General features: G+C 51.6%; 1 protein-coding gene across 1 annotated transcript in view; it reads right to left on the reverse strand.

Annotated features, from left to right (window-relative positions):
• The window catches only part of PAX2 (paired box 2), a 151,713-nt gene extending 142,688 nt beyond the window's left edge, over positions 1-9,025 (reverse strand). The window contains exons 1-3 of the mRNA XM_025169493.2: positions 8,908-9,025; positions 5,971-6,136; positions 5,042-5,239 (exon numbers count right to left, since the gene is read on the reverse strand). Of these exons, the coding sequence (XP_025025261.2) occupies positions 5,042-5,239; positions 5,971-6,136; positions 8,908-8,950 (407 nt within the window). The 5' untranslated portion in view covers positions 8,951-9,025. The remainder of the gene's footprint in view (positions 1-5,041; positions 5,240-5,970; positions 6,137-8,907) is intronic.
• Positions 9,026-17,713: the final 8,688 nt, after the last annotated feature.

Genomic DNA, 17,713 nt, shown 5'->3' on the forward strand with positions numbered 1-17,713 from the left:
GTAACCGCATAGCTGAAATTCAGCAGTGCGACTGAAAAGAGCTCCTGGAGCCTCAAAAAATAAAAAAGAAAATGGGAGTCTTGCATAGATTGCCCACCTCTAATTTAAGACAATACAAATACTTTAAAAAACAGAAGACGTATTTCCTTCTTGCATCAGGCCAAAAATCTTCCACATTATTTTCCTATGGCTCACATACAATTGCCACATATGTTTCATTCTAGGTCAGAAATGTTCTAAAGGAGATGACAAGAAAAGGAGTCGGGAGAGGCAAACTTGCTTTAAAAACAGCCATCTTTTGGCTAGTTTTTAAGCAAATTTGCATCCCCCCCCTGGGGGGGGAGTTCTTCGTGATGTTTTGGTGATCACAAAGCAGCTGTGTTGGATTCTGTCTAGCAACAAATGTTGCACAATACAGATGCACATGGAAATAAAAGCAGATTTCAAAGCTGTTGCATGAATTATTATTATTATTATTATTATTATTATTATTATTATTATTATTATTATTCCTACTCCTGTGATTTTAACAGCAATATAATCTGCAAAAAACAGGTAAGGGTTCCATTTACTGCTGCAAATTAAACTGCTGTTAAAGGCCAAAGTACAGGGCATAGTTCAGAACTCTACTTACATCAGGGCTAGCCATGCAAAATTTTCTGCAAGAAGGGTAGCAACCCAGTGCCTCTACCTCCCCAGTCTAGAGGAATCATATCCAACCCAAGTACTTTCATTCTTGAAGGGGGGAAATCACAAAGAGACTTTTTTTCCCACCTAGTAGTTCACAAGAATACAGAAAGAATGAATTAAAGCACAACCAATTTGTTAACTTTCATGGTCCTGAAAATCAGCTGCCAGTGATGCCACCTGCGTCATTCTGCCCTGCCCTCGCTTAAGGTATCCTTATGCTTTTGGAAAGTGCCCAAAAAATGAAAACCAGAGCTTGGGAGCTCAGCAGAAGACAGGTGGGGGTAGATCCTAAGATTCATATAAACTGCAGTGAAACAAGATGAAAGAAGTCCAAGTGAAAGAAATTCACCACTCAAAAATTATAAAGATATTGAAAATCTACACAAAACCTCTATAAATTAGATAAGTTCTAGCTATTTAAAACATTGAACTGACATTCTTGCTATTTCTATAGGGCTGAAATTCTTTTAATGATCTATGTGTGTCAGATTGCCTGTGTAACAGTAAAATCTGCCTTCTTTTGCCATAATCTAATTTACTACCTAGTTTGCTAAACAACTAAGGTATGGGCAACTTTATCGTATTAGTCACTGGTAGCTGCCCTTTTCAGAAAATTGATTCTTCCTTCAAGTATCCTCGCAGATCATTTGATAACACATCCTCAACTACATTTTTGTATCATCAGAAAACTTCCCCAATTCTCTCTTAAGATATAAATTATGGCATGAGAAAGTCTGAATATTGGTAACTTCTTTCCAGAAGGACACTTCCACGTTTCGGAAATTTTTGCTATCCAATATTCCTATGCCAATCCCTCCAGTTGATCTAACTTGACTTGAGCTTACACATTTTCCATAGATTCCTCACTATTTACCTCTCTTTTTATTTATCATCCACCGCCTCAAAGACAAGAAACAAAGCTGACAAAGAAACAGACACGCATGCAGCAGAGTGAATAAGGTGTCCAAAGATACTTGGAGTACTGATTGTCAGTGAATTTATACTGTATCTAGTCAAATAGGAGTGGGATGAAGGGAAGCAATCTTAACCATGTTTGCATTTTTTCTTTGAGAAACAGAAGGAGGGAAGGGTAAGAAAAGTAGTGAATGAGCAAGAGAGAATAATAGCCATTTTAATGGGGTGGGGCAATGCTGGGGAACTGCTCCTTTAATATAGCATATTGTAATGTAGCCATCCTAGTGACATATAATTAAAAGTAGTATTGAAAATTCAGTATATAAAACTTAATTTAAACTTCAGTGCCATTTAAACCACTGAATCTAACCCTCTATTTAGTGAAGGAGTCCACATTAAAGCATGCCAGATTCTTTTAAACCCAGAAAGTCTATGAAAGCAAGATTACAGTGATGTTGGAGGGAAAAAATTAAGGGAAATAGTTCAAAATGCCATACTGCTTAGAGATTCAAGGCACTGAATGTAAAACTTGTTACTGATAGATCACTTCCCATTATTGTTCATATAACCCTATTTTATTATTTGAGAGTTAGGAAAAGAGAAGGAGAAAATTAATAAATGTCCAAATATAAATGTTCAGGCAAGACAGAAAAAATGAAAAGAAGTTTTATTTTTTTCTATAACGATTTCTTGGTTTACAGTTGTGTATATGCAGGGTATGAATCATCTATTGGCCGTAATCCCAATATTTATCAATTTGGAGAGAAATCTATTTACTTCTTTTTAATCTCCAACAATATAATTTCAAGAGTTTCTCTTTCTATCATGGCAAACTGAGCAATTTCTTTTTTAGATTTCAGAAATCAAGAAAAGGATGGATATATAGACATATAAGTATGTGTGATTGTATTGCACCAAAGCAGTTTTTAATTATCAAGAGTATATAAAGGCTACCTTCTTCCTAATTTAATTTCAAAAACTTCCAATATTGATTCTAGTATCCCTCAGAAATACTGGCTAAGATTTAATGACAAAATACTGCCTGATACGGCATATTTAACTTTATTTCAGGGACAGATTAGGCAATGGGGAGAAAAACCAAGGCTTCCCAGTTAACTGAGACCAACTGAATCCTGATTCTTGATGGATGCCTTGGGCTTGCACAGAACAATTTGTGGAATTTACTTTTTATGTTTCCGCACACCTGGTGTTGGCTGCTGCAGTTTATCTGGAAAATTCTTGCTACTACAGTGAATTGCATCTCGTCAACATTTAAAGGTAAACTAGCGTCTACCTAGAGGTAAACATGGCCTCTTCATGCAATGACCAAGGCACGAAATATTACAACACTTATCCAAGAAACAGATACTATGCAAGGCTACCTGACACAGATAAATAAATGTATATTTTTTATACATACTTTTGGAGAATTATTTTGGCTACAGCACAGGATTCTCCTGCTGTGAATGCAGTCTTTACTATACCTGATAGGATATCTCTCTGCATAGAAGTCCTGGAGAGAGGGTAAATTACCTGTTTCCTCCCCACAACCCAGGACAGGTTTCCCACCTGGAGCCGGTGCCTGAGGTTGCTCCCCCACCTTTTCTGCAGCAGCCCAGGAAAGCCTTGGAGGAGCAGCATCTCCTTTTTCTCAGAAGTCTGAGCTGGACCAGCTTTCCACAGCTGCTTCTCAAGGGGCCCCAATGTTACTTCTATTATTTCCATACCAGAGACAGGAGGAGCATCTCTTTCTTTAAGGAGGGTGCATAATTAGCCAGCCAGTCTGAACTTACTCTGTTCATAACCTAATGACCATTTTAATATTGATGGCACACACTGGGATAATTCGGTGGGATAACATAGCCATATATTACAGAGAGACAACGCATTGAGGGAGGCATCTCTGTTCGCCAAGGGAGGCTCCCTTGTTAATTTAACCTGTTATTTTCAGATGATTTGGGATTATTTTATGTAATTTTCAAAACTATAAAAAGCCACTTTAAAAAAATGCCTATTACTTGTCAGAACACTGAACAATCTTTTGCATGAATTAACACATCATTATTTCTATACTTTGGTGCACATTGCTTCATTCTTTAAAAAGTGCTGAATTTACTATTTATTATATGATAACTATTGAGCTAAACAGCTGTTGAAGTGGCTGCTATCGGCTGTTATGTCTATCTGAATCCAAGTATCTTTATGGGGCGACTTGTTTGACACAGAGATTCGTAATATGTCATACTAGCAGCAGCTGCTCATTCTACAATCCACTGCCGAAAATACCCAAATCTCAGTTGGTGTATTCCAAAAGATATCCATGCAGACTGTTACAGAGATCCCTTCCTGGCGGATCACGAAGCTTAAAGATTTGGTAATGTTTGATATCCATGAAAAGAGCTAAATTTAAAGCTCAATCAAATATGTAGCCTGCATTTGTTCATTTGTAATTAGTGACAGCTCAGCATTTGTGCGTGCGGGTTATAGATAGGTGCCATCTCCCACTTTTCAAGCATCGTTAATTATGTGCCTGTCCAAAGAACCATTCCGTGCATCTCCCCGGGTCTGTTTCTCTTCCGGGCCAGTGCACAGAATAGGCTAGAGCTCTATTCTGCTCTTTCCATGGGGCATTTTTGTACATCTGGCACAGGTGGCACAATTCCTTTCTCAGCATCACCTTGTAAAGCACATGGAAGTCTAAATTACTGTCACTGCCTGGGTCATTCCCAGGCATCGCGTTTCAGCCCTGGTTCTTCATTTTATCAAAGGAAAGGGCGGGGAAGCTGTGGGCACAGGCCTGGCTACATATTGTAGAGCCACAGATCCTCCCCAAGGCTTAGGTCGGTTGGGCGGCTTAAACTAGGCAGAGCTATTGAGAATGCGACCATTTTGCCTGACCGGTTTTGCATCAGACCTACAGAGCGAGACCCCAGACAGACAGAAGCTTCGGAAGGGGAGCAGGGAGGGCTCGCAGGTTCCAACAGTCAAAGCAGCAAGCAACCAACACCGGCTATGTCCTCCTAGAGGCCTCGACCAATGGCCCTGAGCGCGCGCCACGCAGACAGCCTCCCCAAACTCTTTGTCCCTCTCGGCCTGGCCCAACGCCCCTCAGAGGCTCTCCAGACGCCGTCCGGAGGAGCTCTTCCCCGGAAGGAAGCCGGGGTGGGAGGGCAGCGGAGCCTCTTCCCGGGAAGGCAAATCACCAGGAGGCGCTCGCCCTACCGCCTCAGCCGGGCGGGCTGCTTTAGCCTTTCGGGCAGCCCGGGGCTTCCGAGGAGGCGAGGAACCGGGCGGCTCTGGCCCCGGACTCCCCTGCCCTCCCTTCGCCTTCTTGGTGGCAGGAACTGCGCCGATTCGGTCCACAGGCCGCGCGCCAGAGAAACTGGAGCTGAAGCGTCCTGCGGAGAGGGCAAGGCGGTTCGACGGGGCGGCTTACCGGTTGATGGAGGAGACGCTAGGGACCGTGTCATTGTCGCAGATGCCCTCGGCCAGGAGCCGGTCGCGGATCTCCCAGGCGAACATGGTGGGGTTCTGCCTTTTGTACTCGGCGATTTTATCCACGACTTTCGGGGTAGCGACCTTCGGCTTGGAGCCGCCGATCACGCCGGGCTTGATGCTCCCGGTCTCGTAGTACCTGCGGGAGCAGAGCCCGGCTCAGTGGCGCTCCCATAGCCGCGTCTCCCGGTCCCCGCCGAAGCCCCGCCAGCACCCCGCGACCCGCCCGCTCTCCTGCCCGGGCCACGCTCCGGAGGCCCGGCTCCCCCGCCTTCGCTCTCGGCCGCCTTCGCCTTGCCTGGGCCGGCCAGGCCCCGACAGGGCCCCGGTGGCCGAGAGGCCGGAAAGGGACGGAGGTCAGAGGGGGCCGCCGTGGCCTTCGGGGCTCCTCTTCTCCGGCCCCGGGCCCGGCTCTGCCCCCCGGCCGTCGGTCTCTTTGGCGGCCCCGGCTGGCCGGCTGGCATGCACTGGCCCGGCGGCCTCTGCTCCCCACTCCCATCCTAGCGGCGCTCTGCTGAAGGCGGCGGCGGCGGGGGCGGCGCGGCCGGGTTCCTGCTGACCTGCGGCTGGAGAGAAAGCAGGGCCCGGCCTGGCTTGGCGGGGAGGCGGGGAGGGGAGGCTTGCCGGCTGGTCTCACCGCAAGCGGGGCGGCGCTCGGTTTGTCCCCGGGCTCGTCGGGCTTTTCCCCCTCTTTGCGAACCCACCGCAGGTCCCTGTGTCGAGACAGGCCAGACAAAAGAAAGCGGCAGGAAGGAGCGGGGTGGGGCGCGCCGGGCCCGGGCAGGGCGAGGGGCCCCGAGGGGCCGCCAAGCAGCAGGCCTCCCCCCTCCCGCCGCCGCCGCCGCCGCCCGCCCGCCCGCTCGCTCCTACCTGCCCAGGATCTTGCTGACGCAGCCGTGGCTGACCCGCAGCTGCCGGGAGATGTCGCAGGGCCGCACGCCCTGGTGAGCCAGCTCCACGATCCTCTGCCGCACCACGTCCGGTAGGGGCCTGCCGTTCACAAACACCCCCCCGAGCTGGTTGACACCCCCGTGCCCTGCTGGGGAGAGAGAACGGAAAGACAGAAAAGCAGGCGAGCGGGGCGGGGAGGGGGAGAGAGACGAGAGAAAGGCATTAGTCGGGGCAGCTCGGCGGGGCGGGAGTCCGGATGGGGGGGGGTCACTCTGCCAGCACTTCTGGGCCCACGGGGGGGGGGATCCCTTTGCCGCGAAGCAGAAAGAGGGTCGCTTGACGAAGACCCTCTTTCCAGCCCGGGGGCGCTTCTCCTTCTCCTCGGCCTTCCTGTTTTGCCCCAAATCCCCAGCAGCCGGGCAAGTCCGAGGCTGCCGAGTGGGAGCGCTGAACCGGCCGCGCCCCTCGAGAGAAAATCGACCCTTCGAAAAACGGAATCCAAAGTCTCATTTCCCCGTTAATTAAATGTTTCTCTTTTCTTTACCAAATGGTTTTCATATCCGCTACTACTACTGTTGTTGCTGTTAATATTTCTCTTATCATTACCTCCTGTTTTCCGGAAAATTTCTCCAGATATTAAACCAACGCCGGCGATGGCTTGATTTCATTTGATTTTAAGTCTTTTTCAAACAATCTAAAACATCTCCTTTATTGTCTTCTCTTCAGACAACACTCAATATCTTTGATTATTTAACTAAAATCTGCTAGGATTGAGGTGGAAAAGCAAGGATTTCAGGAAGGCAATTTTAGTCCGACTTTACTCTTGCCCAGCACTGGGAAGCGGAGTCTCTTCTCTTCCCTGTTTCTTCGCTTTTGATTATTAACTAGACGACCTCCATTTCGGCTGGTCTCCTCCGAAGGAAATCTGCCGCGCTGCTACTCTGGAAGGGAACCGGGTCTCAGGGCGGCATCGGTCTCAAGAGATCTTAGTGGCGAGGCGAGGGGGCCAAGCAGGTGGATCCAGGCGAAACCTCGCCGGCACCCTAGACTCCCTGTAGACAAACCACCTGGGTTTCTTTTCCGTGGGGAAAGGAGCTGAACCGGATTCGGAGGCTGGCTGAAAAAATGACCTGTTTGCATTTTTACCAGCCTCTCCCCCCCGCCCCCCCACCTTTGTGACACTGACTTATGGTCTCTGAACTTAGTGGAAACTCTTCTTGCCCTCTATCGATCCCAGTCCTTTGGCAAATTGAGTTTTTTCACCGCTTTTCTTCGCAGCAGCCCTTCAAGGAGCCTGAACCGTCGTCCGCCGCGTCCGGTTACATGGCTATTTACTGGCGTGTTACTTGAACAAGAATACACTTCCTCCCATCAACTGCCACGGTTTTGTGCTCACTGTCAGGGAACTGGAAGCCGGGTGGGAATTTCAGATCGTCCTCCTTGCCCCCTTCTCCCCCCTCCCCTCCCGAGGTATCTGCTTATTTCCTTCATTTGTCTGATTTACCTTTTGCAGATGTTGCCTCTAAAGTTACAAGCTGGCAAGCAATTTCTTCAGGACCTCAATTCTGAATAATTCAAAGCACCTTTGATAACTCACATTACAGAGTATTAAAAGGCAACAGATGCAAAAGATTAAGGAATTAATAATTCAGAGTATTGCACCTGCTTCTTCCCAACCAGAGCACTGCACCCCGGAGTTCACTTCCTTTGGTTTCCAACCGTATTTCTGTTCCAGACCTTTCTTTGTACTGAATGCAGGAAATACTTCATGGGAAGCAAAATTCCTCCTTTGGGGGGGAACCATTGTAGAATGGACTCAAACAATGAATCACTTTATTTTAGTTTTAACCAGTGGTTCTGCCCTGAAAATTGGTCTGTAAATCCGATCTGGTTTCTAACTGAATTAAAGCTAGAACTAGTCAGTTTTGTTTGCTAAATGACGAACAAGACACGAGGTGAGGTGAGTCGTTTTACATAATCTGTTTTTAAAAATTCATGGAAAATTTCAGGGAAATAGAAACTTCCCAACGTTAAAAAAAAATTAATGCATTTTGTTGGTCCATGAGGTCCTCCCAGATTCTCCAGTGTCAAAATATATTTAAATCTTAACAGGTCAGTTTTCGTTTGTTTCTTTATAAGCCTCTTTTTATTCTAAGCCATACTAAACGCTGAGGATGTAGAAAGTTAGGAGCTTGCCTTAGTAATTCATATACTGCTTCAGCGGTGTTCAGTCTCCTGCTCTATTTTTATTTGAAAGTTCAAGACCCGAAATTGATTCTCTTTGATTTTTGTTTTTTAAATACAGTAATGTGGGGGAGGCTGTCACAGTGAAGTAGATTCTGGGTTTTTCCCCGTTTGCCATGCATCTTTATTTTTTATGAATCAACATAATTCCTGCATTCTGTGAGTTTTAAACTGCAGGCCAAGGTTGGGAAAAATCTGAACTAAAGACAAAAACGGCCACGCACCCAAACTTCCATAAAGGCAGGATAATTTAATATTTTTGACCTTGAAATTATGCGGTTTTTCCCCAAAGAAATAAACGCATGCAAATCGCCGTTTGTTCCTCCGCCGGGCCGCCTTCGGACTAGCGAAGGGAAGAGCGGAGAGGCAGGGAGGCTGCGGCTTCGACTCCCCGCGCGCTGGAGCCTCGCCGCGGGCATTCCGCGAGGCCTCTTCGGGACCAAGACTTCCCGGGGGAATTTATAAGGAGCCGCGCCGGCTTCAGGACCGGGAGTTCACCGAGTCCTCGCTGCCTTCCTGGCAGATCCAAGCGGCGAGCGGCTTTCACCTCGCCGGGAAGGTCGGGGCCCCGCACGAAGACCGTGGGAAACGGGAGCCCGAACTTCCTACGGGGCAGCGGGGTTCAGGAGGGGGCAACCGGGCGGGGAAAGGAAGGCTGCGGCCGGTACTCACGGTGCATCGCGGAGAAGGGGTCTGCTTTGCAGTGCATATCCATGGGGAGGCACAGGAAAGGGAAGAAGTCGGCTGAAGCCGCCGTGTCGCCTCGGAGGTTCGACTTCAGGACTTGGGGGAGAATCACAGAAGGACAAGCCGTGGAAGCCCGGCCGGCGGGCCGCGGGGAGCCTCCCTGCCCTCAACCCGCCGCTGGCCGAGCGAGCGGGCGAACGAGCGGGCGAGCGAGGGGAAGTTGCGCCCGCTGCAGCGCTCACGCGGTCCGTGCCTGGCTGGCTAAGCGGGGGCCGAAGCAAGGCATGGCGGGGTCCCTGCAAGGTGGCGGCGTCGGCGGCTCTCGCTCTTGCTCGCGGCCCGGGTCGGCTCAGCTGAAGTTGGCGCGCGGCGGCCGGTCCGGGCACGCGGGCGCTCCCTCCCCAGGCAGCCTTCTCTGCCTCTGTAGCTCCAGGTTCCTTGGCGACGGCGGAGGGCTCCTCCTGCTCCGGCCAGACTTTTGGCCTCCTCCTCCCCCTCTTGCCTTCCTGGCGTTTTGCGCCAAGGTGGGGATGTGCTTGCCACGAGCTTTGCCTGGAGAATGGAGCTGCCGCCGCCAGTGCCCGTCTCTCTAAAAGCGGCAAAGCCCCCTCCAGATCGCACCCGGCTCCCCCCTCGTCCACAGACACACACACACACCTCCACCCCTCCCTCCCTCCCTCCCCCTCCCTCCCCTCCTCTCCCCCGCGCGCCGGGCCGGGAGATGGATGACTTGTCAGACAAAGGCAGTAGATTCCAACACTCGCGGATTCGCCAAAGCGCAGCGCCCCATCCCCGGCCAGTGGCTCCCTGGTTCGGCCCCGGCGACCCTCTAGCCACCCCCGGAAGGGATGCCCGGCTCTGGGGCTGGCGAGGGCCGCGCCATCTACCCAGCCGCGCCGGACCCACTCCTGGGCAGCCCGAGAACACCTGGTTGCTCCGGGATCCCTGCCCTCGCCTCGCTACTTGGTTGGCCGTGGGGGGAACGGGCGGCTTCCATCTTTCAGACGCGGCGACGGCGGCGGCGGGACCCTCCCCCCATCTTGGTGTGTGGCGGTAAACTCAGATCCTCCGCCGCCATCACTCCTTTCCATACGCCAGGCCTTTGCCTTGAGAAGGTCGCGTCGGAAGGAAGCCTAGGAAGTGGACTCCCCTCCGTCAGAGCCCTGGAAGCGGCGTAGTCACAGGCCGGCCGGCCGCTCCGCTCCGCTCTGAAGGCGCGTCTCACACGTTCCGCGCGAAGAACCAGCCACGCCATCCTCAAAGGGCGCCGTTTGAAATCAGGCCTTCTTGGAAGTCCCCAAGACTCACCTTGCAGGAAGGAGGCGGCTGCGGATCGCCACAGGCCGAGTTTCCTCCCGGGAAAGGGCGCAACCGGCCTCAAGGTCCGGCCTAGGGGCTGCCGGTTGGGCCGCCGAGGCGGTCCAAAGGGACAGGAAGGAGGGGAAGGAAAACCGCTCTCGGGGACTTTTGTAGTACCAAGCCCAAGTAAGTCCCACTTAGCTGGACGCTCCGTAGAAACGGGGCGGGGGGGGGGGATTTTATCCATCAATCCGTATTTTGACTACCCCAGATTTTCTTAAGAAAATGCATTAAAACGCACGCATGCCTGCATTTCTATTTCCTTCTGTCAAAGACAGAATTTAACCACGCTTATTCTGCGATATATTTACGATTCCAACTGCCTCCCGGAATAACTTTGTATTTTGTGTTTTTACATTTACTGTGCATAAAAGCGATTTCATATCGATTGCAAAACGAAGTAAGGTGTTTTTCACCTCCGAGAAACGTTCAGGAAACGAAGGAAGGTGAGGGGCCTACGGCGAATCAATAAACTCCTCGCCATTTGCTCCTCAACGCGTTTTTTCGTCCTTTCCCAGGTAACGGGTAGTAGCAGGAGGCGAAATGGGACTCAGCTTCTCCCCCGCCCCCCTTTGCTTAGATCCATCCTTCCCGCCCCTCCGTTTCTCCAGCAGAAAGTCTCTGGTTCACAAGCAGCTGCGACTCTTCGCATGGAATATTTCCTGGGATGACACCAATCAGAGTGGCGCTTCTCTCCGTCTCTCGCCTGCCCACTTCGGGGGTCCTGGAGGCTCCGACAGCGAGGCAGGGTGCCTTTCAGCAGAGCCTCCGTGGTGAAATGCCACCGCCGCCGCCGCCGCCCAACGGTCCCTTTGCCCCGTGCCTCGGCTGGCTGTCCTCCTAGCCTACGGAGGGGTGGCCGGGCCGGTCTCGGTGCCCAGCGATGTGCCCCTTGTGCTCGGATCAAGGGGGCCATTCACACGGCTGGGCGACGCAGCGGAGGGTGGCGAGAGCGGTCCTCCTGCCTTGACACGGGCCAGGAAGCCTCTTCGCGGAAACCGGATCTTGGGGACGCGCGCAGTCCACAAATTCACACGCGCACCGAGACACGTTTCTTTGGCCTCCACCAATCACCCTTTGAGCCCGTATTGCTCGGCCCCAGTGCAGTTGCGGCAGCGGCAGCCGAAGCGGTAGGTCGGCGAAAGAATTCTCCCTCCTCCGGGTCGGGGCGGAGCTGGAGCCCGGAGGGAGCAGAGGCGTGCCGGGAGGGGGACCCTGTCCGGGACGCAGGTGAACGGCAGGTTTCCTCCTCTCCACCAAGTTGCGGGGGCAACGGAGATTGTTCCAAGCGGCACCTACAGAGGGCGTTGGGCGGTTTGCTTGTTCTCCTCAGATCTCGGGAAAAGTTTCAAACTAAACCGGGTTCTAAATGAATCTCCTGCCCAGGAGCTTCAGTAATCCCACCCCCCTCCCGGAGTTGAGCCATCCCTTTTTTTACTTTTAGGCGTTTGTCTGAGCGAGGCACCAAAAACAAACACCCTCCTTCCCTCCCCAACCCGAGATCTTCTCCAAACCTCTATTTCAAGGACCCCAGTCTCCTCTGAGCCTGTGACAGAAAATGAAATTAGTCGGTCACTGCAGCTCTCCCCTGCTTTTCCACCGGGCATAGCCTTTGCAGTCTACGGGGAAATACAGGGATCGCTAGGACTTATCTGGCCAAAACTCACCAGCCGATGCCTGCCACTGAACCTCGGCAACTGCTTCTGGCCTCAGCTGATCAACCTCGGTCCAAGCCGCCACCGCGGTTTCCGCCTCCTGCCTCGGCTGCCCCACTTCGGGCCTCTTGCCCGGCGAGCCCTGGCTGAGCCGAACGCGCTTCCCATCCCGAACCACCCCGCTTCGCCCTTGGCGCGCCCCGACCCGCAGCGGCCGAGCTTGTGTGTTGAAGACGGTCGCTCTGACGGTGGCAGGGAGAAAGCTATTGCGCAACGAGGCCGAGGGAGCCTCTCGTGCGGGTCTCCCCAGCCAAGAAGGAAATGGATCGAAATGTGTGCTGGGGTACAGGCAAACGTGGAGGAAAGGGTCACGCTTCTTTAAGGAATGCTGGATTTGGAATCGAAGCAAGTGGGTGGGCTGCTTTCGCTAAAACTGCAGAAATTCCCTGGAAGTATTTCTTGAAATTAAAATCGGTTACACCTTTATCAAAAGCACTCCAACATGGGATTGAAAAAAGAAACACCAACCTTTGGAAGCGATTTGGTAGGGAATCCATCTCTACTGATGGAAAAGTATAGAAGTTGCTGTGTAAATACCCACCCCCTCTTAGGAGCCTCTAATCTCGGCTCACCTCCCCAAATTGTCACCTCTTCCTGAGCAGGACTTCCTGGAGGAATTGCTTTGTCAACAGTCCAATCCACCCAACAATTTCTATCAGCCGGAGGGCGGGGGTGGGTGGGGGAGCGACGACGACGCTAATTCCTCAAGCAGGATCCCTGAACCCGTTTCTCCTGGCTCCCTCCTTCCCAAACAGATGGAACGACGGGATTTCAATCACTATAAAGAATTCCCTCCCCTGCTCCCCTCCCCTCCTTCCTCTGTTATCTTTCGGAAAACTCCCCGAGCCCAACTCGCGGCTGGTCAAGCTTGGCTGCTCCCGCTAGTTTTACTTTAAATGAATCTTCTTTCTCCTTTTTCAAAGAGGGTCTCTTGTCCCCGCTTATTCATTCCCGCCCCCCACCTCCCAACTCGGAACATTTACACTTCAAAAGCGGCACCCGCGTCTCTGCGGAAATTTGGAGAGAGAGAAAAAAATAAACTTTGGGGGGATTGGGAAGATAGCGATCTGTGCATTTACTTCATTACCTCCACTCCCCAATTGATCAAGCAAAGCAAACTCACTGATCTCATCCGCCCCCCCCCCCCAACACCCACAACTAATCTGAACTCTCAGCCCTCCTTGGACTCTTCGGACAATGTGATTTCTCTTCCCCCTCGGAGAATCTTGCATTTCCCCCTTGACCTGGGACGGAGAACAAGGCAGCGCATTACTGCTTCTGGGTGCCTCGGCCATTGCTGCTTTGCTGAGTCTCTCCTCCTCCTTCCTTGATCTTTGGGACCCGGGTAGGTCTGCTAATCCAGCAGGCTCCATTGCTGCCGATTAATTGCTCTCTCCTGATAAAGAGCAGGAGCATAGACTGTCGCCTTTGCACAGCCAAGAATGGGTTCAGGCCAAAAGAAACGCAGGGCGGTGCCTTTTTCTACCCTGGTGTTAAATCGGCTTTCTCTCCCCCCCCGCCCCCCATCACTACCTCGCAAGCTACTTGGGAAGATACCTACGGGTAGAAGACCGTCACTATAGCTGTAGTAACACAATGACGCCGCAAACTCTCTAATTTGTTGAAAGAGGGGGTCCTGCTGGGACGTAAGCAGCACCTGCAGGCCATCGCGAGCAGGCCGAAGTGCCACTAGGAGCAGAGGGCAAGAGGGCAACGCGAAGATCTTCCGGAGACATGGCGAAGGGAGCGGGCGGTCAAGAGACGGGCACCCATCCCGTCCAGCTCGTGCCGCAGTCCAAAGCGTGCCGGGGGGCAACAGCCCGAGAAAGGCGGGCCGCCGAGGGATCCACGCGGGACCTCTCGGTGCAAGGGGCCAAGCGACGCCCACGCGCGACCCTCCGACACTTCCGCTTCCAAGCGTGAGGAAATAGTTCCGGCTCAAGCGCTCAAGCTTAATGGATAGGGCGTCCCTTGCGCCTCTTTTTCCGCCGCGCCGCACCGGCAGTTTCTTAGACCAAGGGCATTGTAGTGGGCCCGGAGCCCAGATCCGTCCCCTCCTACTCTGCCCCCCATCACCTTGGGGGGAGAGGCTTCTGGTACAATATGGAGCCCCGCGGGCTGCAATTTCACACTCGGCGGCACATTTCTTCCCCTAAAACTAACTTTCCTCCTCCTCCTCCTCCCTCTTCCTCTTCCTCTTCCTCCTCCCCCCCCCCCCGCCTCTCCCATTTCCTCCTCCTCCTCCTCCTCCCTCGCTGTCCTTTGTGAGTCCTGGGTGGTTTCCATGTCTGGGGGGACTTGGTGGATCCACTCCAGGAAGGCGAGGCTTCGCCTGGGCACTTGGCACTGGGCAGGCCGAGGGAAAGGCAGGCGGGCGGGCGGGCCTGTCTGACGGCCTCCTGCCGTTGTTGGCTTTTTCCTGCGCTGCGTTTGTTTGCCTGCCGCGTTAAGAAGCCCACGTGCGCTGCTCTTTATTCAGGAACCGACACTTTAACCTCTTCTCTTGACAAGACGCGTTTGCCACAAAACCCAGACAAGTCGGAGACCTTTTACAGCCTCGTTTGAGTGGAGGGGAAGCCAACAATAGGACGGAGAGCGGGGAGGGGAGCTGCAGAGCGAGCGAGATGCGAGCGAGACCTGCCGGCTCAAGGGCCAAATGCGCTCCTGCTAGGAACGGCCAGTCTGCTCTCGGGCCGCCCCACGTGGTGGTGCCTGCCTGTCGTTCCCCCCCCCTCCCCCACCGCCGAGCCCCGGTCTTTGTCCCGGAGAAGCCGGCGGGCTTGCGGGGAAGGCCTCTGGGGTACCATCACTGCCGCATCCAAAGTTCAGAAATGGCCAGTGCCAGAAGCTGTCGGTGCGCACTTCTCCGGATGAAACAGAGTCTGAAACAGTGGGGCTGGGGTTTTGCATGTGGGAAGGGGGTGCCAATCCCTGCGGCTTGACTCGCTAGGCTTGGGTAGCTGGGGGAATGAGGTCTTTTTATGGCTGGGAAGCTACTGGAATTAGCAGACACGGGGGTGTATTAGGCCCCAAATCTTTGGCTCCAACAAATCCACAATATGTTCCTTCGGGTTTTTGGCAGCTCACTGATATCTGGCTGGAAATAGGCCTTCTAAGCAATTTCCTCCCTGCTGGATATAGTCTGGACTTCTCTAATTTCTTCATAAAATTTCCAATGAATGAATTAGATGCTTAGTAAAGCCTCCTTTTAATCAGCTGTAATGGGAGATTCCCCCTCCCCTCCCCCTGCATCAATCCCCCCCCCCCTTCATCCAAGGTTGGTGTGCCTGGGGGCTTTTTGCAAACATTTGGATTTACAGACATCACAAGCCAAACCTTTCCTGACAGCCTCTTGCTGCAAGGCCCTCATAAAACCCAGACCGATCTGGGTGAAAAGTGCTGTGGATCAGCAAAACGCCTCGAGTTTGCCCGTTGTGGTCCCTGGAAAATTCCAGGAGTAAACGGGGCTAAAGGAAAGGATGAGGGTTTTGAAATAACACAGCCTGAAAGGGAAGGTTTCCAAAAGAAAGGGAGAATCTCCTTTCCTAAACCTAAGCAGCACCCAAAGTCTAAGAGGACAAGAAGTTTCTCTGCGAACTGTGTACTGGAGCCTCCTGAGAAAGTAGCATAATTAATCTAATTATTTCCTTCTCTTTCCTTCTCTTTCACTTTTCTAAGTCTGCCATATTTCATCTGGACAACTTCCGGGAATGAGAATATTTGCCCGAATAGGAAAAAAAAGACATTCCTGCTACTGTATCTTTGGTTTCTTTCCATGATTATGGTATCTTTGTTTTAAATGTAACAAGCACATTCTCAGAATGTCTTACGAATACTTCATTACTTTAAATTACTTGAGCAATTTCTTTCAACGGAATGCAGTAATTTCTTTACTGAAAAAAGAAATGAAAGTTGTAAAAGTTATCTTTTTACAACGAAGTTCATCCCTTCGGAGAATGATCAGTACTGCCTTTATTCACTGCTTTGTCTAACCAGTAAACTGTCAAAGTGATACTCATTTGTAGCAAAAGAAAAGACCTCTCTTCCAAATACAAGATGAAAAGTGACTTTCTGTCTTGCATTCTAACCCTCCCAATCCTTAATGTGCTTGCAGGTTGAGGCATTGGCCAGGAGAGCGAAGGGCCAGAGAAAGTTTATTTCCCTTCTTAAATGACAATAACCATTGTGTTACAAATTGTTCTTGCTTTGTATAAAATCTGGAAACCACTACACCTCAGAATTAAATCTGTTTTGGTCCAAGGCACTTGACTTTGTCAAGAATTGCTACAGGGGAGGTGAGAGAGAGAGAGAATGTGGGGATCCAGAGAAATAAGGAGCGGAAGGGAGAAGTGAAGCACTAAAATCCAGCTTAAGGAAGGGAGTCGTGGTAAAGAGGAGACAGAACGGGCAAGAACTAGTCCGCCAAGGAAAACTTTCTTCAGTTAAGCGAACTTCAGAAATGTTCATAACTGGATTACATAGGTTATCCAAGGCAATTGTCTAACCAAACGCTTTTGGATTAGCCGATTCGTTATTTGTTATTATTTATGCTTGTGTCATGTAACTCCCCAATCAAGGCATGCATAATAATAGGAGAAGGGAGAAGAAGAACTCCTTAGTTAAAGCTGCGTGCGGAGCCAATCTAATTGCAAGTCGCAATTGTTAAAGGTGGACCAAAAAGAGAGCTGGGGACAAACGCAAGGCCTGGCACCTCCACCTCGCCCAGGCGTCACAAGAGAGCCAGGAGCGGTCCCAGAGAAGCTCTGAGAGCTTCTCGGGATCAAGCGAGCGCGGAAGAAGGACGGGGATGCGGGCGGCGGCACCAGGACCCTTCCAACCATTCCGGGCGCATCGGCCACTTCTCTCTCGACTAGAAGAGAGAGAAAACGGGAGAGCGCGGGGCTAGGAGAGGTGGGAGGGCGGCCTGGCCCCCCGGGCACTCCCCTCCCTCACCGGCCCGCCAGGCTTTTCGGGTCTTGTTTGGCTCCCCGGCTTCGTTCAGACTTCGCTCGTGCCGCCGGGGCCCTCACCCCTCTCCAACAGGGACGTCGGCAGGCAGGCGGGAGCCGACTTCCCTGCCTTGAGACCGGCTCCACTCTCCCGGTGTCGCGAAGTTCAGGACTCCTTGCCTGGGCAAACTTTGCTTCATCATTCGTTCAAGCGGGTTCAGGGTAAGCTGCTCGGGGGAAACACTTCACCGGGGAACCCCTTTTATCCCAAAGAGGACGAAGCTCGAGTTCTTTAAAAATGGCATGATTTGCTCAGAATGAGTTGGTTCGGCCGGCCGGATTCGTTGTTGATTAATATCTGTAGAGAGAGGAAAGGTTTGCTTTCAGGCTTCTGACATTTTAAAAACTTCCCGTGCAATAACCTCCGAGTGGTGATTTGCGCGCTTTTTATAGTGGGCCCTTGTGAAAGGGGGAAGGGAGTAAAGAATCGACTGCACCATTTTGTCCAGCAGAATTTATTAGCGATGTTCAAAATGAAAATAAATGCTCGGAATTCCTTTTGGAATCGGTTCGAGCAGTCAGTTAATCAAGCGGATTAGGACGGCTTCAGAGCTCCTGTTTCAAATGTGTGTGTGTGTGTGTGTGTGTTTTAAGGTGAGAGGAAAAGTATTGCTCAATTATATCTATAGAAGTTTTCTTCTGCGCCTACACTAGAACGGTCATCCTAACGCTGCCATCAACAGCCACAGGGAAGCTGGACAGCCACCG

The sequence above is a fragment of the Python bivittatus genome, unplaced genomic scaffold (genome assembly GCF_059951505.1).
Source record: "Python bivittatus isolate LINGU-HERP-01145 unplaced genomic scaffold, Pbiv_v1 ctg000400_np1212, whole genome shotgun sequence".
Lineage (NCBI taxonomy): Eukaryota > Metazoa > Chordata > Lepidosauria > Squamata > Pythonidae > Python > Python bivittatus.